This window comes from Salmo salar, chromosome ssa05 (genome assembly GCF_905237065.1).
Source record: "Salmo salar chromosome ssa05, Ssal_v3.1, whole genome shotgun sequence".
Lineage (NCBI taxonomy): Eukaryota > Metazoa > Chordata > Actinopteri > Salmoniformes > Salmonidae > Salmo > Salmo salar.
This window is the reverse complement of record NC_059446.1, coordinates 21786619-21812541: the sequence shown is the minus strand read 5'-3', so window position 1 is coordinate 21812541 and position 25923 is coordinate 21786619. Positions and strand designations below refer to the sequence as shown.

General features: G+C 42.3%; 2 protein-coding genes across 2 annotated transcripts; both read right to left on the bottom strand.

The window, feature by feature from the left end:
- Nucleotides 1-221: 221 nt before the first annotated feature.
- Nucleotides 222-5103, bottom strand: LOC123723775 (flocculation protein FLO11-like). The gene is made up of 3 exons (XM_014199115.2): nt 2765-5103; nt 1651-1789; nt 222-1296 (listed from the first exon to the last, which is right to left on the bottom strand). The coding sequence occupies exons 1-3, from the start codon at nt 5101-5103 to the stop codon at nt 1036-1038; spliced, it is 2739 nt and encodes a 912-aa protein (XP_014054590.2). The 3' UTR covers nt 222-1035.
- A 197-nt stretch (nt 5104-5300) lies between these two features.
- On the bottom strand, nt 5301-17067 carry LOC106604473 (rab11 family-interacting protein 5-like). The gene is made up of 4 exons (XM_045717981.1): nt 16211-17067; nt 7291-7847; nt 6417-7038; nt 5301-5426 (listed from the first exon to the last, which is right to left on the bottom strand). The coding sequence occupies exons 1-4, from the start codon at nt 16588-16590 to the stop codon at nt 5306-5308; spliced, it is 1680 nt and encodes a 559-aa protein (XP_045573937.1). The 5' UTR covers nt 16591-17067; the 3' UTR covers nt 5301-5305.
- Nucleotides 17068-25923: the final 8856 nt, after the last annotated feature.

The following is a 25923-nucleotide window of genomic DNA, read 5'->3' as shown; positions in this document are numbered from 1 at the left end:
AAGTGGATTTCTAGTTGTGTGGGAGTTTAAGTACTATACTAAATAATACAGGCAATGTCATACAAAAATTATATATGTCACACAATGTCATTCAAAAATTAAACAAACCAATATACATAATTATATACATTCGCTTTGCAAATAACCAAAATGTGAAAATATAACTTAAATAGCATAAATAAATGCCTTTGAATTCATTGTAATACCTATCTTACCACATGAACATTTATCACTTTATTCTTTGCACACACTTCATCCATGAATAGTAAAAAAAATATATAATTATTTACTAAATATGACACTAGCTCAAGTTCACCTTTCTCCATGTAAACAAACTGAAATTCAGTGGAATTCTCCTCGAGTCGGTCTGTTTTTGAGTCAGTGTCTTATGGCAAATAATTACAGTATTTACCATGATGAAGATAATTTGGGTCCATATCAAACTAATTCAGACACTTACATGTTTTTCTGAATTTGAGGCAATGTCATATCAAATAAGAACAATTTATACCACTGAATATTACATTTTCTGTATTCTTCATCAATGCACATGTATAATAATTCTAATGCAGTACATTTGACAAAAGCTGTGCCACTTTCCTTATACTAAGTAGCAAGTGTAAAGTGACCAGTAACATTTGCTATGACTACAGTTTCTGATTAGTACTTGCAGCCTGACATTTGAGCTATAGCAAGCATGCACAGTGGGCAATATTGTGTCTTTTATCAACGAGGCAGGGTATCAGCAGTGAAACCTGGATGGTTGTGAGATTTACTTTTTGCTTAGGGATGTGTTGAACTACACCTGCCTCTGGAGAAGTGATCACCAACCCTGGTCCGGAAGAACTACTTGGATGTGTAGGCTTTTGTTTCAGCCCTGCACTATAACTCCTGGTTCAGCTAAACAACTAACCACCAAGACCTAATCTGGGACTGAGCTGGAACAAGAGTCTGCTCCACCTAGTAGCTCTCTGGGACTAGGGTTTGATGGTGACCATGGCCCTATATTATACTATATTATACTAGCACTAGCGGTCACTTGTGTTGGGAGCACACTTGAAGGAGTGTGGGTGTCTGCTCCATGATCTGCACCAGCAGCTTGTCGATGTAGTCCTCCAGGTCGCGCACCTGCGCCTTGATCTTCTTCATCTCCGCCTCGTGTTTCTTAAGCAGCACCGCCTGCTGGTCTGAGGCCGCCTGCTGGTTCTCCATATCCATCTGCTGCTGCAGCAGAAGGGAGATCAGCTCCATTTTGGTCAGCTGCTCGTACTGGGCAGAGCTGTCCGTTAACGATTCCTGAGAAGACAAACACAGGCCCTGTCAGAATACTTTGAGAATACATCCTTCATTCCTATCTTGAAGTAATCACTGATCTGACAAGATTGGATCTGTTACATAAAATGGGAAAACACAGATTAACAAGAGGAGGTACTCAATTGATAAAAATCTATTTCTGTCAGAAGACATTTTATTGTCACATACACCGGATAGGCGCAGTGAAATGTATTGTTTTACAGAGTCAGCCATACATGACCAAAAACTTTTCCACTGGATTTTGAACTGCCCAGTTATCCCAAAGTACATCCCATGTTTTGAGAACGTTCTGGTTGGAAAGTCATTCATTATGTGAAATCATGGACTCTTTTATACCTCAATCTCAGTCTCAGCCAGTGTCTGCTTGGCAGCGCGGCCTGAGTGGATGGAAGACTTGAGCTTCTCTAGAACTGACCGGCCCTCTTTCTTCTCCCCCTGACTGGCTGTGGTGGTCAAGGGCTTCACTGGGTGGGGGCTGCAAAAAAAACATCACCATCAAAGGTTCACTGCATTGGATTATGTGTACATAACACTTTTCACATGAAAATCAATATATAGTACAGTACAATGTCAGGCACTGGCATTACATAGTATGTGGTCAAATTCATAACAATGCACCAGCCTGGATTTAGAATTTTCTGTATATATCTCTACAAGACAACAAAATGTATTCAGCAACAGGTTTCAGCAAGAGAGCATAAAAAGAGCTTATGTTGTCTGATTTTAGTATAGCACAAAGCCGGTATGCCTCAGCAGTAATGACAGGCTCCAGGGTGAAGTTTCCTTAGGTACAGATCTAGGATCAGCTTCCTTAGTGAGAAAACGGAAACTGACCCAAGATCAGCATCTTGAGGAAACGTCACCCTATACCTAATGAGAGTGGAGGAAGGTACTTCCAATTTGCTTTCATTTACAGATGGTCAAAATTTCAGCACAGACAGCTGAAGCAGTTGTTTAAATCATCAAGGCTGAGATTTTCATTGCGGTGACTGTGATTGTGGATGTGGACTCCTAGATGTGATGGGACAGTCAGCAACACAAATGTATGACACATCATTTAATTACACAGAAGTGAGATGAGCAACGTAAAAGATTAAGCAATTTACAAAACTGTAGCAACCAATGGGTTTGCATGGGCAGGTGGTACTGGTAGGGGATATATATAGATTCATTTAGAGAACTTCCTCTTAAGGAAGCTTACTTGAATAGATTAAATAAAAGGAACTGGAAATATTAGTTTTGTTTGGAATAATGAGAATATAGTCTAACAATATGTAGGTTCAGGTTTTCAAGCTATGGCTTGTAAACAGCTAGCAGGTGTGCTATGTCTAACTATTTCTAATTCTTGCATCCCATTGTTGACTACAACCTGGCAACCCAACCTGATATTTTCTCAAGAGAGGTCGAGTGGCTACACTCTGCAGAGCTTAAGAGTGAGGAGAAGTCTCACCTGCTCTCCTGTCGGGGCAGGCTGCTAGCTGGCTGGGTCTCCTCAGGTAAAAGTGTGTGCCGTGCATCGACCAGGGGCTGGACAGTGGTGGAGGAGGTAGAGGAGGAGAAGGAGGAAGAGGTGCAGGGGGCCACAGCCAAGGTGGCATTGGCTCCGGTACTGGGTCTCAAGGTCGGGGGGTGATGTATGGAGGAGGGGCCGGGGGTGGGGAGTAGCTCAGCCTGGGCATTAGTTTCAGTCACCAGGGAGGGGGCCATAGAGGAGGGATTGGAAGCATGCAGAGAGATGCCAGGCCTTAACCTGGCACTCATGGGGCTTCTGACGTTCGGGGCTACTTTGGCGTGGAGGTCTTCGAAGCTGATGGTCCCGGCATGTTTGGATGGGGAACGTTCCGTTAAGCAGTTTTCTTTTGTAATTGACTGAGTGGAACTATTTGTGTTTGTTTGTTGCAAGGAAACAAATAATTTAGCCTCCTTGAGCGTTGTCTCTCTATCTGGTGACAAAGGTGAGGAAAAAATTGATTTGGTGGGTTGATATGAGAAGGGTACTTCAATGCTCTCTGAGAGTACATGCCCACGAGACAGTGATTGGTGAAGAGGGCTCTCACGCAATCCTTTGCCAGGGCTATTTGCACCACCGTTGCCATAGAGCTCTCGTATCATTCCCTTGAGACTTCTGTGTGAACTAGCACCCCTTGGTGAAGACTCATTGACAGGCTTGGTTCGTTTGACCAGAGGCTGACTCACTTCCTGTTTATTGCGTACAACTTCCTGTTGCATTCCAATCTGTGGATTAACTGGAGAAGTTCTAATGTGACATGAAGGGTCTACTATTGAACTGTCTATCTTTGATTTAGAAATGTTGCCTTTTCTATTCAGTGGAGATTGTGTGTGTTTTATATCTACAGTGTCTCTAGTGATGTCTTCAGACTCAGGCTCTATGTTAAGACTGTCAGGCGTAAAAATGCTATTGTTCTTCTTATTGCTTGCAGGATCTCTGCCTGATGTGTTCAATTCACAACCTCCATCTTGCCAATTGTCTTGACAAAGCGAGGCTTCTGGTAAATTCGCTTTTAGGGCAGAGTTGACGTCTATAGTACTAGGCTTCTGAAAAGTTAACATATCCTCTGCAGATAACCGAATATCATGAGCAGAAGATGCTATGTGAGTAACTTGTGGAGGTTGAGGAAAAATGCCACCTAAACTTTTGAGGGTATGCACTGTAATCATTTCAGATGGAGATGGGGAAGCATCAGAAGCAGAGTCAATAAAACTAAAATCAGAATTACTTAGATTTTTACTTAGATCTTCCAAGGTTAGTGGAGGCGATTCACAATGGATGTTTCTGGACTTGGTAGGCTTATCTGGGTGAATTGAGAATAATTCCATTGTTGGGTCTGGTGTAATTGATGCAATGTCAAGCGTCTTAAGACCGGATTTAGAGTGTTTTGGGGAAGACATATACAGTAGGTCGGCAACAGTCATTTCACTATCAAGAAGCATTACTGGTAAAGATAAGGCTTTGATTTCAGAATGTGAAGTGTTCGTTACAATGGCGTCTTCTCTAACAGTGGGACTGGTGTCTGTCGAATCCTTTACATTCGGGTTTAGATGGTTTTCTGTTGCATCTGGCCATAAGTCCTGCTCAGTAAACATAATTTTACAGCTATCATCTTCATCTCGCAATGGTTCATAGTCAAACTTCTTGAACTCATCTTCAGACTTGAATGGAGATGGAGACTCTGGAGAAATATTGGCATAATGTTGTGAGTGTTCAGTATGAAAGTCCAACATGTCACTGCTGACGAGAAGGTCTTTGCCTGGGCTTGGGTACAGGTGGGGACTTGGTGTGCATCTCTTGTGCCCGCCTTCTCTTGTGTGCTGCAGGGAAGCTGCGCCCGTTTGTGACAGGAGACAGGCCTCTTTCTGCACAGCCAGCTCCTGACCCCTGTGCAACCAGCTGTCAGAAGATCTCTTGTTTACCAAAGGTCTTGTTATGGGCCTCCGTGGAGGCAACGGTGGAGGCTCTGCTTCTTCTTCACTCATCTGCATCTCCTCAATGGGTGGAATAGTGTTACCCTCATGTGGAGGAGTGCTTCTTACTTGAGCTTGCCACAAGGTTGCATTTGAAGGGTGATTGGTAGGAGAGCCCTTTGGCGAATTCAGCCTGCTGGACGCAAAGGTGTCAAAGGACTCGTCGCATTCTCTTCCCCCGCTCTCTGATATGGAGCGAGAGGTGAACGGATTCGGGGGGCTGGCAGTAACCGCTCTCGGGAGTAAGGCAGGGAGGGACGTCTGCCTGGCTACAGGCCTGGGCCGCTCTCGCCGTATGGCGGCCATTTTCTTTTGCACTGCGACATCGTGGGCGGTATTGGGGATGCAAGGTAAAGCTGTGGAATGACAGGGGAAGCAGGCAGCACGAGGGGGGGACCTCCGGGCCTCTTCGGTTATGAGGTCCTCAAAAAAGGGGTTACACTGCAAACACGGGAGGAAGGGGTTGGAGGGAGAGATGGGGTTGGGTGTCAGAGAGGGGGTGAAGGGGTTAGTGCGATGGCCACTGTCGGGTGAGGCACGGCCAGTGGAAGAAGAGCACTGGGTGGGAATGGGGGAGCGAGGGGGGAGGGGTGTCTGAGTCGCTTTCTACCTTAGAAGAAACTTCCAGCCTGTGGAGGGAAGTCACAAGCAGTCCTCTTTGTTAATTCTGTGCAAGCTGACCCATTCAAAATACTGTCTATTTGAGGACTAGCTTCAAATATTTTCATATGTGAATATGCTACAATTGCTGAAAAATGCAAACAATAATGTGTTATGGAAAACAGCAACAAGAGTTTACTACAAAAATCAAAACAACATTTAGCAAATTACTGAAGCAAGGTGAAGAGCAAAAATGCAAGATGTACTACATTTGGAACAGTAATAGAAACAGTAATACTGCAGATAATTTAATAGCAAAAACAGGTGACTAGTGTACTGGGCCAGTATTCATAAAGCATCACAGAGTATAGTACTAATCTAGGATCAGGTTGGACTTTTAGATCATAATGAATAAGGTTACATGGACGGGGGGGATCTGATCCTAGATCAGCACTCCTATTCTGATATGCTTTATGAATACTGGCCCAGATGTTCCACAACATACCAAACCTAAAGCTTAAAGTGCATGTAGATCTTTCTCTGTATACAGTATCTGATTCAATTTGACCCCAAGCAAGGTTAAGAGTGAAATATACTTTATATGCCATTATTTCCTTTTCAACTCCAGTCACATGGACTCTGTCTTTGATTTCCTCTGATTTCAAAGGACAGTAACGTTACATATATTGTTATACAAATGGCCTAGATGTCGACTATTATCCTGTGTTAATAGTACAGTATGAACCTTATCATTTTGTAGCTTACATGAGGTGATATGAGATTGCAGCACTTTGTGACAACTGCTGATGTAAAAAGGGCTTTATAAAATACATTTGATTGATTTGAAATGGTAGATGAACTGGCCACATTTCCATTTGAAAGGAACAGGGGGCAGCATAAACACTGAACACAAGGAAATCAAAACCTTCCAAGATGTAGATGTCTGTGTGCTTTTGATGGAAGGCAAAACTGTATGAAGCCCTGGAGTGTGGAGACATCTGAAATGACCCTCCACTCACCTTGGCTTGTTCTGGGAGTCACTGGAGCCAAACCAGCCTCGCAGTCTCCCCTCGGCGAGAGGACAACCCTGGCTCGGCGCCAACTTGGCAGGTAGAGAATCACTCCTCCCTCCGGAGAATAACGACTTTCTGAGCTTTTTCCTTTTGTCTGCTGAGTCCACCGTGGTAGTGGAAGACAGCATTGAGGCAGCTGCCTTCACCGGACGACCCCCCACCCGTGCGCTTTGAACCTGGGAGACATGAGGTTCGGCCTCCTTCTCCACGTACTTCTCTTCCTTATTCACCTTGTCGAAGGACCAGCGCCGTCCCTCGCCGGCTGAACCATTGTCCTCGCTCCGCTTTGTGAGGTTCTGCAGCGAACGAGAGAGGGGGGAGCACTTCTCAAGGAGGACCAGCTTGGATGGGAGGGTGCCTGAGCCCTTGGGACCCACTGGTTCGGATCCGTAGATGTGGCTTCCGTTGATGCACAGAGAGGATTGGGAGAGAGTCATACCCTGACCCTTGAGGGATTCCACTGCAGGACAGGGCTGGGGAACGGCAGTAGTGGTGATCCTAATTGCCTCGTCGCTGAGGGCTCGATTGTGAGTCAGTATCTTTGGGGAAGACTGTGTGGTGTTGAGCACTATTTGGGGGGGAAAGAAAGGGGGTCAAAGTATTGGCCTGAGATGGATCGACCTTAATAATAACCTCTCTTCCAAAACAATTCCTTAAAATGCATAAGCTTGCTAGATCCTTTAGATACAGTACAGGCTTTTTTGTGTCTGGTAAAGATTCTGTCAGAATATAATCTAAATACAGGTCACTGCATATTACAGACATATAGGGCAATTTAATGAAAATGAAACACTTGGACAAAGGAAATCTGCATGCTTACCTTTTTTAGTTAGGTCTGTGTCTCTGTGGTGGGTGTCAACTTTGACCTTGTTGCTGTAGATGGGGGGGCTGGGGAATCTGGGGGGACTGGAAGGGTCCACCAGGATGCCCAGGCCCAGAGGAGGGGGGCAGGGCCTCTCACTGGTCAAGGACAACACGCTGCTCTCCGAGGCCAGCGATGAGCACGACCTTGTGTCGGACGACCTCGGCAGCTTTCCCTTCCCCTGGAAGAAATCCTTCACCTTGCTCCGCTTCTCCTCGGCTACCTCCACGGGGCCCTCTCCCCCTTCCCCTCGGTCCCCCTCTCGGAATGGCTTTCCTAGGGAACCCGACAGGGCGGCGAAGCGTCCCGGCACGATGGCTGATGAGGACTCCATGTCGCCGATCTTCCTCCCCGTCACGCGGTCCTTAAGTTTTCCGAAGACAGACCGTGGCTTGTCCTTCATGGTTAGGTCGAACATGCTGGCTGTCATGTTGTTGCGGGTGAACTGAACCGTCACCTGCATCTCGCCACGCTCCTTCTCCTTCCGGCCGGCCTTGGAGCTGAGTTTGAGCCATCTGGACCCACAGTGAGAGGAGACTATAAGGCGTCAACCATCCCCAGCGCTCCACACATGCATTGTCATGCAACTTAAACGCATATTTTATATTATAAAACGTGTTGTTTGGATCCTGAATGCTGATTGGATGAGCAGCATTCCAAGCTGTGCTGTATTGGCCGTCACAGGCACACCATGCCTGCTAACAGTTCCATCTCAAATGATCACTGCGCCTCCATAAGACTATCATGTTCACGTTGCTGTCCCAATCATCTCTTGCATTTATCTCAACTTTCACATTATTTACCCTTGCTTCCAGTCTAGCATTTAGTTTGGTACAGCGGGGGTTAATATAGGCATAGCTGTCTGCCTGTCAGACATCTGAAGATTTATTTCACTTTTTAAATGTGAACTCCCCTGGAGCCTATCATAGAGGGCGAACGGGTGTCCAGACGCAACTTTTTCTTAGCCAGGCGAAATCATGTAGCAACCTCATTATTATGGATATATCCAAGTAAATCTCAATAAAATTGTGCTACTTGCTTTAGATTTTTTATAAAGTATTTTTTTGTGGTAGTGGAAGACGTGTTCTGATTTTAGATTTGAAAAGCAGAGAAGTAGAATAAGATTTCATACTCTCCAAGTTACTGGGAGTGGTAAAAATGTCTGTTTTTAAAATTTAGATAAAATGCATCCTGAACAAAAATATAAACGCAACATGCAACAATTTCAAAGATTTTACTGAGTTAGTTTATCTAAGGAAATCTGTCAATTTAAATAAATTCATTAGGCCCTAATATATCGATGTCACATGACTGGGAATACAGATGCATCTGTTGGTCGCAGATACCTTAAAAAAAGGTAGGGGTGTAGTTTACAAAACCTGTCAGTATCTGGTGTGACCATCATTTGCCTCATGAAGCGTGACACATCTCCTTCACATAGAGTTTATCAGGCTGTTGATTGTGGCCTGTGGAATGCTATCTCACTCCTCTTCAATGGCTGGGTGAAGTTGCTGGATATTGGCGGGAACTGGAGCACAATGTCATTCATGTCGCTCCAGAGCATCCCAAACATGCTCAATGGGTGACATGTAGGGTTGGGGAGAAACAGATTACATGTAAGGGATTACAAAAAAACGGTAACTGTAATCCGTTACGTTACCAGCTAAAATATATCAGATTACAGATACTTTTGAAAAACTAGATAAAATTCCAAAAGGATGTTTGCGAGAAAAAAAATCTTTGACACTGTTTTCTCAATGACATCCAAATCAGCATTGAAAAAGGCGCAAGTTTAAGTTTGTTCCACTTCAGCGAGTCTGACCACTATGCTGACACACCAAATGGGTTTGATGGATTGTGGGAAAAGAGCAGGAATAGGTTTTTGTAAGCTACAGTCCAAGCTATGTCTTCCAATGGTGCGACTGCTGTCGGCATCCAAAGATTATACAACTTAAATAAACGCTTGGAGGTAAGGATGACAGCAATGGTGTAGTATACGGCGATACGGATATCACTTATTATTGATATCTACAGTTGAAGTCGGAAGTTTACATACACCTTAGCCAAATACATTTAAACTCAGTTTTTCACAATTCCTGACATTTAATCCTAGTAAAAATTCCCTGTCTTAGGTCAGTTAGGATCACCACTTTATTTTCAGAATGTGAAATGTCAGAATAATAGTAGAGAGAATGATTTATTTCAGCTTTTATTTATTTCATCACATTCCCAGTGGGTCAGAAGTTTACATACACTCAATTAGTATTTGGTAGCATTGCCTTTAAATAGTTTAACTTTGGTCAAGCATTTCGGGTAGCCTTCCACAAGCTTCCCACAATAAGTTGGGTGAATTTGGCCTATTCCTCCTGACAGAGCTGGTGTAACTGAGTCAGGTTTGTAGGCCTCCTTGCTCGCACACGCTTTTTCAGTTCTGCCCACAAATTTTCTATATGATTGAGGTCAGGGCATTGTGATGGCCACTGACTCCAATACCTTGACTTTGTTGTCCTTAAGCCATTTTGCCACAACTTTGGAAGTATGCTTGGGGTCATTGTCCATTTGGAAGACTCATTTGCCACCAAGCTTTATCTTCCTGACTGATGTCTTGAGATGTTACTATAATATATCCAGATCATTTTACTCTTCAAGATGCCATCTATTTTGTGAAGTGCACCAGTCCCTCCTGCAGCAAAGCACCCCCACAACATGATGTTGCCACCCCCATGCTTTATGGTTGGGATGGTGTTCTTCAGCTTGCAAGCGTCCCCTTTTTCCTCCAAACATAACAATGGTTATTATGGCCAAACAGTTTTATTTTTGTTTCATCAGACCAGAGGACATTTCTCCAAAAAGTACGATCTTTGTCTCCATGTGCAGTTGCAAACCGTAGTCTGGCTTTTTTATGGCGGTTTTGGAGCAGTGGCTTCTTCCTTGCTGAGTGGCCTTTCAGGTTAAGCAATGGGTTAGAAGAAGCCTACATCACCAACTCATAAAGTAAAATGTAACATCCATATATGGCCAGCTATGTACACTTTACACAGATTTTTTTGTCTTCTTCTAAATGCCTCTTAAAGGGAAACTAATCTAAAAGTAACTGAATGTAATATTTTAGAAAGTAAGTAAAAAAGGAACAGCCCTTTTTCAGGACCCTGTCTTTCAAAGATAATTCGTAAAAATCCAAATAACTTCACAGATATTCATTGTGAAGGGTTTAAACACTGTTTCCCATGCTTGTTCAATGAACCATAAACAATTAATGAACATGCACCTGTGGAACGGTCGTTAAGACACTAACAGCTTACAGACGGCAGGCAATTAAGGTCACAGTTATGAAAACTTAGGACACTAAAGAGGCCGTTCTACTGACTCTGAAAAACACCCAAAGAAAGATGCCCAGGGTCCCTGCTCATCTGCGTAAACGTGCCTTAGGCAAGCTGCAAGGAGGCATGGGGACTGCAGATGTGGCCAGGGCAATAAATTGCAATGTCCGTACTGTGAGACGCCTAAGACAGCACTGCAGGGAGACAGGACGGACAGCTGATCATCCTCGCAGTGCAGAGACCATGTGTAACAATACCTGCACAGGATCGGTACATCCGAACATCACACCTGCGGGACAGGTACAGGATGGCAACAACAACTGCCCGAGTTACACCAGGAATGCACAATCCCTCCATCAGTGCTCAGACTGTCCGCAATAGGCCGAGAGAGGCTGGACCGAGGGCTTGTAGGCCTGTTGTAAGGCAGGTCCTCACCAGACATCACCGGCAACAACGTCGCATATGGGCACAAACCCACCGTCGCTGGACCAGACAGGACTGGCAAAAAGTGCTCTTCAGTGACGAGTCACGGTTTTGTCTCACCAGGGGTGATGGTCGGATTCGTGTTTATTGTCGAAGGAATGAGCGTTACACCGAGGCCTGTACTCTGGAGCGGGATCAATTTGGAGGTGGAGGGTCTGTCATGGTTTGGGGCGGTGTGTCACAGCATCATCGGACTGAGCTTGTTGTCATTGCAGGGAATCTCAATGCTGTGTGTTACAGGGAAGACATCCTTCTCCCTCATGTGGTACCCTTCCTGCAGGCTCATCCTGACATGACCCTTCAGCATGACAATGCCACCAGCCATACTGATCGTTCTGTGCGTGATTTCCTGCAAGACAGGAATGTCAGTGTTCTGCCATGGCCAGAGAAGAGCCCGGATCTCAATCCCATTTGGGACATGTTGGATCGGAGGGTGAGGGCTAGGGCCATTTCCCCCAGAAGTCCATGAGGAAGAGATGCACTGCAGTACTTATTGCAGCTGGTGGTCACACCAGATACCGACTGTTACTTTTGATTTTGACCCCACTTTGTTCAGGGACACATTATTCAATTTCTGTTAGTCACGTCTGTGGAACTTGTTCAGTTTATGTCTCAGTTGTTGAATCATGTTATGTTCATACAAATATTTACACATGTTAAGTTTGCTGAAAATAAACGCAGTTGACAGTGAGAGGACATTTCTTTTTTCGCTGAGTTTAGTACCAGTGCCACCAACGCTACCATCGAAGTGCTAGACCGTCAAGAGGAAGATGCTACAACCCGGTTGGCGGGTAAACGAGTAAACGGAGAGGACAGCGAAGCCAAAGACAGTGCAGCCGAAGCGATAGATGTGTGTTTAATGTGTTACAAATACAACATGTTATATCAGAATTTATGAGTGAAATGCAAATACTATTGGTCAGCTACTGATGTATAAATGTACCAGAAATAAATAATTGAGGTAAACTGGGTGTAATCGAGGGTTCAAACCGGCTAGCATAAAAACTCATTGGACGTCGAGCAAAGCTCTGAATGCCTAGATTTCGCCTTTTTGTGGGGATTTTGTGGGAAATGGCAATGACTTGAGTATCAGTGACTACTGTTGTATAATTTTACTTAGCTAAAATAAGCATTTATTTGATTCTGATTGCTTTTGCCTTGTCGTTCTATACGCTAAATTGCATTAGACATATACAAACGTTAATTAGCTAATTATATTTCATGTCCATACAGCCATTGGTTGCAAATAGTATACATATTGTAAAACCAATCAAGTCCTTTCCCTCTCAAATTCATATTTTGTGCGGGAGAATATGGCTACAGTGATTTTCTAGCTATGATCCTCATCGCCACGGTTTCTACCACTTCACCTCTTACTAGACAACGCATTGAAACTCATCATCATGCCAACAGTCTGGTGTGAACGGCGAGTTAAGCCACACAAAAAAAACGTGTTGTGTTGTCATTCTTGATATGAAATAGTGGGGCTGCTGCTGTGTTTTTGTAGTTCTTCAAAATTGGGCCTTTTATTAGTTAATTTATATATTATTTTATTCATATCCATGTTGATGATAGGTCCAGTCCAGGTGGTGGTGGAATGTCTCTAACTTACATTTCTTCAGTGACCAGTTCACAATAACATTGTTCTCGCTTAGCTATATTGTGTACATGTGGTTAACATGTTCAATTAATAAATTATAATTATTAATAATGTAATGGATGTTTGTCTGTTTTCATTAAGATGCAAAACTTTTTTTTCTTAAGAAATTAAGTTTATGTAATATAGACTTTCTGTATCAGTCTCAGAAATACATAAATTACTTTAAAAGCATTGCAAATGATCTAGACCCATGTTGGCATATTATATATATATATATATATATTAATATATATATTAATTTTGGGACAGTTCAAATTTAGTTTGGGACAGTTGAATTGCTTATCCATGATGGTACCGGGACGGTAGGACAAAAGTTAGTTGCGAGCCCTGTTTGGATGTACTGCCAAATTCTCTAAAATGAAGTTGGAGGTGGTTTATGATATAGAAATTAACATTCAATTCTCTAGCAACAGTTTAGATGGACATTCCTGCAGTCAGCATGCCAATTAAACGCTCCCTCAAAATTTGAGACATCTGTGGCATTGTGTTTGTTGCGTGAGAAATCAGCTATATGATATGCCACACTTGTCAGGTGGATGGATTATCTTGGAAAAGGAGAAATGCTCACTAACAGGGATGTAAACAAATTTGTGCACAAAACTTGAGAGAAATACGCTTTTTGTGCGTATGGAACATTTCTGGGATCTTTTATTTCAGCTCATGAAACATGAGACCAACACTTTACATGTTGCATTAATATTTTTGTTCAGTGTAGTTTATGCGGTTACTAAAATAGCTATACATTTTGATTGGTAGAAGATAATTCTGTTCTGCAGAGATGTACACCAAGATGTTATTCCCATACAACTTGTTTTTGGGAAAGTTGTCAAAGTAGCTGATTTGTCAAAAGTTACATTGTTTAAAGTGAATAGAAAATAATATTGGAAATCATGACGTCACAATGGGCCTCTTAGAATGTTGAGAAAAACCCATGAAAGTGGATGGAGGACAAAAAAATGTAATAGTTTAAAAAGTATAAATGGTATCAAAAAGTTGCATGCAAGCAACTTAATCAAGATCAGTCTATAACTTTTAAAGTTTGAATTGTGTTTCTATCTTAAACGGTGTTAGAGGAGTAACCTTCCAAATAATAGTAATAAGTAAGAAATAATTCTTACAACATTTTAAAGTGTGCCACGTTAAAAAGTCAGAAACAATTTGGACAACATTTACAGTGTGGCTGCTGTCACAAGCCACACTAATAACTCAGAAGTAAGATGAAGAGTTAAACTTAAGGTATAAGAAGATTCCAAATAATAATAACTATAAGTATATGGTAATTTTCCATTAAGAAAAAGTGTGACTTGCATCAGCTCTTTGAAATTATTTTTGTGGTAGTGTAAGAATTTTAAAACGTTTTACTTAAGCGAAGCAGTGAAATATAGTCAGTTAAATGTATTAAAATATCTGGTCTGATTACTTTGATAGGCTATGTAAAGATTATAATTTTGGACTGTGGTACATTTTGTATTTTTGCTAACAAAGATATCTACATACACTACATGGCCAAAAGTATGTGGACACTTGCAAGTCAAACATCTCATTCCAAAATCATTTAATATGGAGTTGGTCCCCACTTTGATGCTATAACAGCCTCCAGCTTCTGGGAAGACTTTCCACTAGATGTTGGAACATTGCTGCGGGAATTTCTTCCATTCAGCCACAAGAGCATTAGTGAGGTTGGGCACTGATGTTGGGCGATTAGGCCTGGCTCGCAGTCGGCGTTCCAATTCATCTGAAAGGTGTTCAATGGGGTTGAAGTCAGGGCTCTGCGCAGGCCAGTCAAGTTCTTCCACACCGATCTCAACAAACCATTTCTGTATGGGCCTCGCTTTGTGCAAGGGGGATTTGTCATGCTGAAACAGGAAAGGGCTTCCCCAAACTGTTGCCACAAAGCACAGAATTGTATAGAATGTAATTGTATGCCGTATCGTTAAGATTTTCCTTCACTGGAACTAAGAGGCCTAGCCTGAACCATGAAAAACGGCTCCAGATCATTATTCTTCCTCCACCAAACTTTACAGTTGGCCCTACGCATTGCTGCAGGTAGTGTTTTCCTGGCATCTGCCAAACCCAGATTAGTCTGTCGGACTGCCAAATGGTGAAGCGTGATTCATCACTCCAGAGAACGCGTTTCTACTGCTCCAGAGTCCAATGGCGGCGAGCTTTACACCACTCCAGCCGACGCCTGGCATTGCGCATGGTGATCTTAGGCTTGTGTGTGACCGCTCAACCATGGAAACCCATTTCATGAAGCTCCCGACTAGAACAGTGATTGTACTGACTTTGCTTCCAGAGGCAGTTTTGAACTCTATAATGAGTGTTGCAACCGAGGACTGATGATTTTTACGCGCTACGCGATTCAACACTTTCCGGTCCCGTTCTGTGAGCTTTTGAAGCCTGTTTCGCTCCTCCGACATGAGGGGTTGAAGGACACTGTCTACCGGTCGCCCCTGCCTCCCGCGTGCTAGCTAACTAGCTAGGTTGCTAGTTAGTGATACTGTGTGCTAGCTTGCTAGTGAGCTGGCACACAATGTCACCCCTGCCTCTGGCCTGCTGTGTCCTGGAGAAAACCATGCCCAACTGGCAGGGGCGAAGGACACTGTTTACCGGTCGTCGCCGCCTACTGTGTGCTAGCCAACTAGCTAGCTTGCTAGTTAGTGACATTGTGTGCTAGCTTGCTAGTTAGCTAGCACACGGTGTTGCCCCTGCCTCCCAACTGTTGTCACAGAAAAAACCATGCCGACAGGCAGGGGCGATCATCCCCGCCTCCCGCTAGGAAGCAGGCGGGAGGCTGGGGGTGACAACATGTACTAGCTAGCTTGATTGTTAGCTAGCACACGGTGTTGATATCTTGATAGTTAGCTAGCCAGCACACTGTGCCGCGCCACCCTGCTGTGTACCGGAATCCTCCTTAGGACTAGCTGGATAAGATGGCACAAAGCGTCCTTCGCTCCCGCCTGCTGAACAACTGCCCTTGCCGTCATTAACATAACTGCGGGAAAACAGTCCTGTGGGGTTTATCGGCGGCTGGCATCCAATGTTATTGTGCATTAACGCCACCTTTATACCAATAGAAGTATAAAGACGGGTTCCAGCAGATGCAGGAATGCCCACATGCAGGAGCACCCCAAATTGCAGCCCGCAATTGCACCCTTCTCCATAGTTGGGCCTGCCCCAGTATCTGTGCATTAGAGATGATGAGTATGATGTGTCATCGTTGACATCTTTAATGCACAGATACTTGAGCAGATTGGGTTTATAAGTGTTACTGTCAATCATGGCAAATTACTATGGCCATAATGGCCTATAAAGTGATGTGATATTATTATAATTTAGCCTACATTTCAATGTAATCAGCGGAAATAAGTTCATCATCATTAGCAAATTAACTTAGTAAGTGAGAGGAACCTACTCATCTCTAGGGCACATTCCATCTTGAAATATTTTATCCAAAGGGAGGATTGCTTGACCAAGAAACACGTCAAGTCCGATAAGCACCCGGTGCATAATGGTGAGGACCAAATCACCGCTCCCTGAGGGAAAAGCACTGCGACCCTCATCCTCCAGTATTCCGGGTAGAAGTTCGAAACAGCATTCCTCATTCCACTCTGGCACAGTTTCCTTCTCGACCAAACCGGTGGTGTATTTCTCCTTCCCCACCTGAATGATTGTGTAAACATAACGGCTACCCCCGTGCTTGCCCTTAGTCCGCAAACCCCTTGCACGAAGGACAGTTACATTCACATGTGTAGGCACCCATCTCTGGGCATCATTTAAATCTATAAAGGACATAATTTTAAATTACGTTGCATGGATTGGGGGAGCGTGGCTGCATAGAAAGTCCAAAATAGCCGTCCCTTGACGCTTCTTTTTTCTTGTAGCCTCGCCCTTGCATCTGTGTCCACCGGTTTGCTAGCACAGACACAGGAACACTGCAGAATTTCTCCAAAATGCTCCGGCATATCTCAGACTTCAGTTTGTGGATATGCTGGCTGTCCCGCGCTTGCGGCGCTCGCATGCCATCTTCAAAACTGCGTGCAATCTGCTAATTAGAATACTTGCTACTCGCTGTTGGCTGGTCAGTCCTCATCACTAGTCTACTGTCCGAAAACTCAATGTGCTGTCGGCCCGCCCTCCTTAACAAAATAGGTCCCCATACCGTATAGGTAGCACAAAATTAAATATACCCCCCCCCAAAAAAAATGGTGGGAAAAAAATAGGCCTATCATAAGCCTTACTGTGACACTACTATGTTACAACCATGCATGCAATAACACAATGCGTTTTCTTTGTCAATATTGCAACAATTGGATAATAGTAGCCTGGGACTAACCCAAAAAATACATCCCACCCAATCAAGTTATAGTCTGGTTGAACGCGACAATGGAGGGCCCCTCTGTGCAATGTAGGCTAGGCTAAATATTAGCCTATCATAATGAAACTGTTCTAAATTGAAAACAAGTGCTTAACAATTGAGTTTTGACTGGTTGCGACAATGAATCAAGATGACAAGTAGTTGTGCGATCATGTAAATATTTTATTTACTTTTGTTTTTGTATTTTAATCCAATTAACAGTAGCCTAACATGCCTTTCTCATGTCATATGTTCAGATGATGAGGGTTGGGCAGGGCGGCTGTCTGTGGAGGATTAGAGTTTAACAGATGTTGTAAACATGAAACTGTGTAATTCTGAACTTTATCCGCAACGTTATATTCCATTTGGTTAAACTGAAGCAATACCTCTGCCATGTACTTAATTGAAACATGGACAGCTCATTGTATTGTAGGCTACAGTGGTCGCCAACAATCCGTTATGCCAGGTTGAGTTGAGTGAATCTGTCACTCTGGAAGCAATGTTTGAGAAATTGATTATTAGTTAGATAAGCAATGCAACTCATGCTTCAAATGGCACTTATCACAATCCCCACATCAGGAATGATTCAGAACGTCCTCCCTGTGATTTACTTGTTCCTGCTTTGTAAAATATAGAAGTTCAATAGAACCTTCAATGTTATTTATGCATTTCCATTGGCAAAAGACATACAAGTATTGGCAAAATACATGTATAGAGAAAAGACGTGTACAGGCAAAACACATACAGTAGGCAAAACACATATATAGACAATAGAACATGTACATATTATTCCTCATTAATAAATTCAACATTAATTGATTGTTGTTTCAATATACAGTATATGTTTTTTGGGGGGATTTACTGTAACTTACATGTAAGCACAAATTATTTTATTCACCCAGCTAAATGTTGAATAAGTAGAGGACAGGTTAACTTTTTACAGAAACTTTTTTTTTGCAATTTCACGTCACTTACATTTTGAGAAATGTACCCCAGCAGCGATAGACTTCCTCATGCTCGTTCTGCAGTTGCAGGTTCACAGATAAAACATTAACAAACGCTCCAAAAATACCCAAATACGTCCTTTAGAAACAGTAATGCTCTCAGTATGGTGATGCAGGTCTTTAGATGGTTGTACACATGAAATTGTGCCATTCCAAACTTCATCCGCAACGTTATATTCCATTTGTTTGGGCTCCAGCGATACTTTTCTGTGTGTGCATGCACAGGCTACACGTGCAGGATATGTGGATATGTGCAGTGGCGATTTTAGCATGTAAATCTTGGTGGGGCAAACTCCCCCCAAAAATGTTAGATGCATGCCAGCAAAGCCACAACACTAAACAATACATTAATTGCACTATAATGGTGAAAAGTGGTGCCCACAAACTGTTAGGGCCTACATAAAGCTGTCCCAACAGCAGAGCCTTCTTTTCAGCACCATAGAGTGAATCCTTACCACCGCTACACTTAGCTATCAGCGAAGCCATGTCTGGCAGCGAAACAGTTAATTCAGCCTCATTTACTGCCTTTTTAGAAAACATAGCTGATATGGCTGACTTGCTTAAACAAATGTGGTTTTTACTGACAATTGAGATGTACAAACTATGGCATAAGGGAACGACTAGTGGATAAGAGGAAATTCGTAATTTCGATTAAGATATTGAGCGAGCTAGGACAGACATGGTCAATATAACTAATTGTTCAGCACTTTTGAAATGTACAGCGACAGAATTCTGAACATGGGCCGTTCTTACAGTATTCTCCCTGTATACCAAGTCAGAATCGTTGGATAAATAAAGGGGGCATATAATCAGACAATGAAAGCTCTTACAATATTCAATGATAACATTTCTCTAAAACAGGCTGTAGGCTACATGTGCATCACCAAGTCAGAACAATAGGCTAAGTTATGAGGGAAAGGAACGAAATTATTAGGGTGAGGCACATGGGCTACTAACAGCTTACTACACAACATACACTTAGTATTACTTTCTTAGCTACTGTATATAGTGTTTACAGAAGTGGACAGATGTAGAATGTTGTGTGGCGAAGCTGCAATATACAAAACCTTCTATGGGTGTGATCCAACTTAATGTTATGCATTTGATCTATATTTGTGGTTGCATTGTGTTTTTGAATTGCAAATAAATTACATCAAATAAACAACTTTTTTCACGTGTGGTCTTTATGCATCTCAAAGAGACCCTTTGATAGTAAGTATTTGAAATTATTTGAGATGCTATGCTCTAAAAATTCACTTTTTGAAACTTCCTGAAGTTGACGCCAGTCAATAGGGAAGCATGAACAATGAACGTCAGCCACACCCTTTCACCTTGTTTGACAGAAGGCTTTCTCCCCCTCCCTCCCTCCCTCCCTCCCTCCCTCCCTCCCTCACTCATCTCTACATCAGGCTGGATGGTATACATACTCTATATAGACAGTGTAACAAAATTCTTCTTCTTGTCCAGGCAGTTTTAATACCAAGTTAAGTTTAATAACTTGAATTGGGGGAGGAAAAACATAGTATAATACAAGTATGTAATATAAAGTATTGTACATAAGTATTTAATATGAAACATTTATAAAGGGAGATTTTTACCCAAATCTCTTGTGTTTTTTTAACCTCTCATCCTCATTATTTTATATTTTATTTGTATTCCTATTTCACATTGTTTTGACTATTTTGTGTACATAACAGCATATTCATCAATACTGTAAAAAGCGATGTATAATATTTTGTATGGTTTGATAAAGACTGCAATGACATTTCATTAGATAATGGGGTAATAATTCAAGTACTGTACAGATTTTAGGGCTGTGATCAATTTAATCAAGATCTAGAGGTGGTCTTTGTTGCCACCCTGTGGTTATTGGCAGCTATGAATCAAGAAAGCTCAAACAAGTAAGAAATAAAATGTAGTGCACCTTTTACATATTCCAATTGTAAAAGGTGATAATATCCCATTTATATTTTTTCCAATTATTTAGATTTTATACTCTTTACAAAATATTTACACTTCCGTTCAAAAGTTTGGGGTCACTTAGAAATGTCCTTGTTTTTGAAAGAAAAGCACATATTTTGTCCATTAAAATAACATCAAATTGATCAGAAATACAGTGTAGACATTGTTAATGCTGTAAATGACTATTGTAGCTGGGAACGGCAGATTTTTTAATGGATATCTACATAGGCGTACAGAGGCCCATTATCAGCAACCAACACTCCTGTCTTCCAATGGCACGTTCTGTTAGCTAATCCAAGTTGTATTTTTTTTAAAGGCTAATTGATCATTAGAAAACCCTTTTGCAATTATGTTAGCACAGCTGGAAACTGTTGTTCTGATTAAAGAAGCAATGAAACTGGCCTTCTTAAGACTAGTTGAGTATCTGGAGCATCAGCATTTGTCGGTTCGATTACAGGCTCAAAAAGGCCCAGAAACAAAGAACTTTCTATTGAAATTCGTCACTCTTTTCTCGTTCTGAGAAATGAAGGCTATTCCATGCGAGAAATTGCCAAGAAACTGAAGATCTGGTACAGAGCTGTGTACTACTTCCTTCACAGAAAGCGCAAACTGGCTCTAACCATAATAGAAAGAGGAGTGGGAGGCACTGGTGCACAACTGAGCAAGAGGATAAGTACATTAGAGTGTCTAGTTTGAGAAACAGACACCTCACAAGTCCTCAACTGGCAGCTTCATTAAATAGTACCCGCAAAACACCAGTCTCAACGTCAACAGTGAAGAGGCAACTCCGGGATGCTGGCCTTCTAGGCAGAGTTCCTCTGTCCAATGTCTGTGTTCTTTTGCCCGTCATAATATTTTATTTTTATTGGCCAGTCTGAGATATGTATTTTTCTTTGCAACTCTACCTAGAAGGCCAGCATCCCAGAGTCGGTTTCTCGTTTTGGTACTAACACTTTTAATACAGCAAGTCTTCTATTTAAAACCTTTTATTGTGCATCCATTTTGTCTGGAGACATATTTCACCACACAACCATTGATCCAAAATGTAAGTTTACTGTGAAATACCATGAGAACATGGATTTAATCACCAAAACACAACATAATATATTCTCAGTTCAGCTGTTTTAATGACGAGTTAATCCAAAGGCAAAACATGCAAGATACATGTATCAAAATTGCCCTTTGAATGTAGTATGCTGTGGCCAAAAGTTTTGAGAATAACACAAATATTAATTTCCACAAAGTTTGCTGCTTCAGTGTCTTTAGATATTTTTGTCCGATGTTACTATGGAATATTGAGAATTACATGAAGTTGATGCAAAGAGTCTATATTTCCAGTGTTGACCCTTCTTTTTCAAGACCTCTGCAATCCGCCCTGGCATGCTGTCAATAAACTTCTGGGCCACATCCTGACTGATGGCAGCCCATTCTTGCATAATCAATGCTTGGAGTTGGTCAGAATTTGTGGGATTTTGTTTGTCCACCTGCCTCTTGAGGATTGACCACAAGTTCAAAATGGGATTAAGGTTTGGGGAGTTTCCTGGCCATGGACCCAAAATATCGATGTTTTGTTCCCTGAGCCACTTAGTTATCACTTTTGCCTTATGGCAAGGTGCTCCATCATGCTGGAAAATGCATTGTTCGTCACCAAACTGTTCCTGGATGGTTGGGAGAAGTTGCTCTCGGAGAATGTGTTGGTACCATTCTTTATTCATGACTGTGTTCTTAGGCAAAATTGTGAGTGAGCCCACTCCCTTGGCTGAGAAGCAACCCCACACATGAATGGTCTCAGGATGCTTTACTGTTGGCATGACACAGGACTGACGGTAGCGCTCACCTTGTCTTCTCCGGACAAGCTTTTTTCCGGATGCCCCAAACAATCGGAAAGGGGATTCATCAGAGAAAATTACTTTACCCCAGTCCTCAGCAGTCCAATCCCTGTACCTTTTGCAAAATATCAGTCTGTCCCTGACGTTTTTACTGGAGAGAAGTGGCTTCTTTGCTGCCCTTCTTGACACCAGGCCATCCTCCAAAAGTCTTCGCCTCACTGTGCATGCAGATGCACTCACACCTGCCTGCTGCCATTCATGAGCAAGCTCTGTACTGGTGATGCCCCGATCCCGCAGCTGAATCAACTTTAGGAGACGGTCCTGGCGCTTGCTGGACTTTCTTGGGCGCCCTGAAGCCTTCTTCACAACATTTGAACCACTCTCCTTGAAGTTCTTGATGATCCGATAAATGGTTGATTTAGGTGCAATCTTACTGGCAGCAATATCCTTGCCTGTGAAGCCCTTTTTGTGCAAAGCAATGACGACGGCATGTGTTTCCTTGCAGGTAACCATGGTTGACAGAGGAAGAACAATGATTCCAAGCACCACCCTCCTTTTGAAGCTTCCAGTCTGTTATTCGAACTCAATCAGCATGACAGAGTGATCTCCAGCCTTGTCCTTGTCAACACTCACACCTGTGTTAACGAGAGAATCACTGACATGATGTCAGCTGGTCCTTTTGTGGCAGGGCTGAAATGCAGTGGAAATGTTTTTTGGGGATTCAGGTCATTTGCATGGCAAAGAGGGACTTTGCAATTAATTGCAATTCATCTGATCACTCTTCATAACATTCTGGAGTATATGCAAATTGCCATCATACAAACTGATGCAGCAGACTTTGTGAAAAGTTATATTTGTGTCATTCTCAAAACTTTTGGCCACGACTGTACATTTGAACATTGTCTTCTAGGGTGTGAACTGATATGGTCAGATTGAATTAAAACCGCTATCCTTGCACTGGCCAGACAGGTCTGTTGCATGCTCCCGCAAGGGTATAAAAATTGCCCTGAGCCTGATAGTGTTATCGTGGGTGGAGTTATGCACATTATGCACATTTTTCCCCAGGTGCATGAACAATGAGGACATTTACTGCGATGCCGATGAGAACCTATGCCCAAATGCTCAAGACAGGCTTGATGCAAACTAATGCCTGCTAAACATTATGCTAATTTCATTCATTTAATTTGTTTACAGTACACTTATGTTGTAATTATATCAGAACAATACATTTATTTTTTGGGTCAATGATTGTGAAAGATGTCTTCAATGATCACACCTTTGATTACAAACGGATAGAAATGATGGATTAAAAAAAAGTACTGTTCCGATATACTTGCAACATAGGTGTACTGTAATCAAATTAAACAAATGCTGATGACTGGTTGCCCTATGCTGGACAGCTGGCATCGACCTCCCCTAAATAAATAAGTTACTCATCAGGGAGAAGGGACATGGCAGAGCAGTGGTTGGATCTAAAGAATGTAAAAGAGATGCATGTGAAGAATAGAAGAAAAGCGCAGTTATGCTGTAATGGAAAGTGTCATATGGAATGTTTGATTTAAATGACATGTCTGCGTATACGTCTACCCCAGCCATGCCGTATGAGATATGCATGATTAACATGAAACACTAATCGAGCGTTGAACCCAACAGTGCATGCTGTAATGCTATATGTATGATTGACATGAAACGCTAACCGTGCACACCGAAATGCAGGAAGATATAGGCACCTAACCGAGTTTAGCCCAATGCTGATCTGCTGAGTGATTCTTATTGTTACGCTAATTTATTTAGAAGAAACGTTACGCACGATGGTACGTAGAACCCGACCACACATTCTGTAATGCGATTTGTGAAATATGATACGTTTGCTCCTTTTGAACCCAGTCGTGTATGCAGTAAACGAGGGATGGTGATGCATGCCTAAAGGTGTGTGACCCAAAAGCCAGGTGTAATATGAATGACTGCCACATACATGCATGTCATTGAAAGCTTGCCAACTAAATTAGCTATTGATAGTTATGGTAAGGAGCCATTGCTGAGAAGATGTCAAATAGATTTGGCCTAACAAGTGAGGTGTAGCAGCACATAGCCAGCAACCTAGTTGCTGGAGAGTGATGGTGGAATTATACCTAATGTAGCTGCAGTGGTTACTGCTCCAGTTCTGAACGAATGACCAGTGAGTGTATCATAGATAGGACCTTTATATTACTTAAGAAATGAGAGGAATGAAACAGAGAGTTGAATGGGAGGGATATAAATAAAATGTAATATGAGGAGCAGAGCACTGTCCAGCGTGGAAAAATATAAGCATAAAGCAAGAGAAAGGATAAGTGTAGGTGTGAGCTCTTATGATAGTACTGCAGGAACCCAATTTAAAATGCTTGAATGAAGCTAGTGATTAAGGTGAAGAGACCAGATCAGAATCCCTAAATCACGTGAAGAAAATGTATAATAGAAGGAGTTGTGAATGCCATTGAAGGGACCATGAAAAAGAAAGACCTTACGGAGACGTCAAGCGGAGGGAACTGCCTTGCCTGAGACTGCAAGCATATGCTGCAAAACAAGTAGCAAGTAGCTTAGGGTAGAGATTAAAATGGTTGTGTTGCGATGAAAAGTCATTCTAATTGGATATAAATGGGAAAAGATAGCATGAGACGACAACTAGACGTAATGCCTGACTAATGTGATTCGCCTAGTGTGCGACATGCTGACACTAGGCCTTTGAGGTCCACTAAAGATTAACCAATTATCCGTAATGTAAAAACGATGAACTGCGGACTACTAGCCTAAACATTTCCACAAAAGTAAACGGATGGGAAGCGTCCATATTAAACCCATACTCAGACCCAACTGTCTAACCCATAATGATATCTGAAACAGGCGCTATTGCAACATGACCGCAGAAACTGTGGGGCCAACCCTAAAAAAGGCACTTGAGTAAAAGTGTCATGAAAAACTGAGTGCTACCCAAACCTGTGCAGGTACCAGATGAACCTTGTATGCTCGTAGTAAAGGAAACAGTGTGGTAAACCCATTGCTTGGCAGCCTTAATTTGCAACCAGAAGGTAGTGGCTGTGGGACCAAACTGTTGTCAGTAGGGTAGGATGTTTGAAGCTGCATAAAGAAGCATTTTCCTGGATCAGTTCGGCAAGGTGTCACCCGATCTTAAGATTGAAGCTCCACCTGTAACAATAACACATTATTAGAATGAGGACAAAACCATGAAATTACATAAATAAGCTACGAGCAACAACTGAAGCTGAAAGCCACAGTTCTTGATTGACATACAGTTGAAGTCGGAAGTTTACATACACCTTAGCCAAATACATTTAAACTCAGTTTTTCACAATTCCTGACATTTAATCCTAGTACAAATTCCCTGTCTTAGGTCAGTTAGGATCACCACTTTTATTTTCAGAATGTGAAATGTCAGAATAATAGTAGAGAGAATGATTTATTTTAGTTTTTATGTTTTTTCATCACATTCCCAGTGGGTCAGAAGTTTACATACACTGAATTAGTATTTGGTAGCATTGCCTTTAAATTGTTTAACTTTGGTCAAACGTTTTGGGTAGCCTTCCACAAGCTTACCACAATAAGTTGGGTAAATTTTGGCTCATTCCTTCTGACAGAGCTGGTGTAACTGAGTCAGGTTTGTAGGTCTCCTTGCTCGCACATGCTTTTTCAGTTTTCCCACACATTTTCTATAGGATTGAGGTCAGGGCTTTGTGATGGCCACTCCAATACCTTGACTTTGTTGTCCTTAAGCCATTTTGCCACAACTTTGGAAGTATGCTTGGGGTCATTGTGCATTTGGAAGACCCATTTGCGACCAAGCTTTAACTTCCTGACTGATGTCTTGAGACATTGCTTCAATATATCCACATCATTTTCCTACCTCATGATGCCATCTATTTTGTGAAGTGCACCAGTCCCTCCTGCAGCAAAGCACCCCCACAACATGATGCTGCCG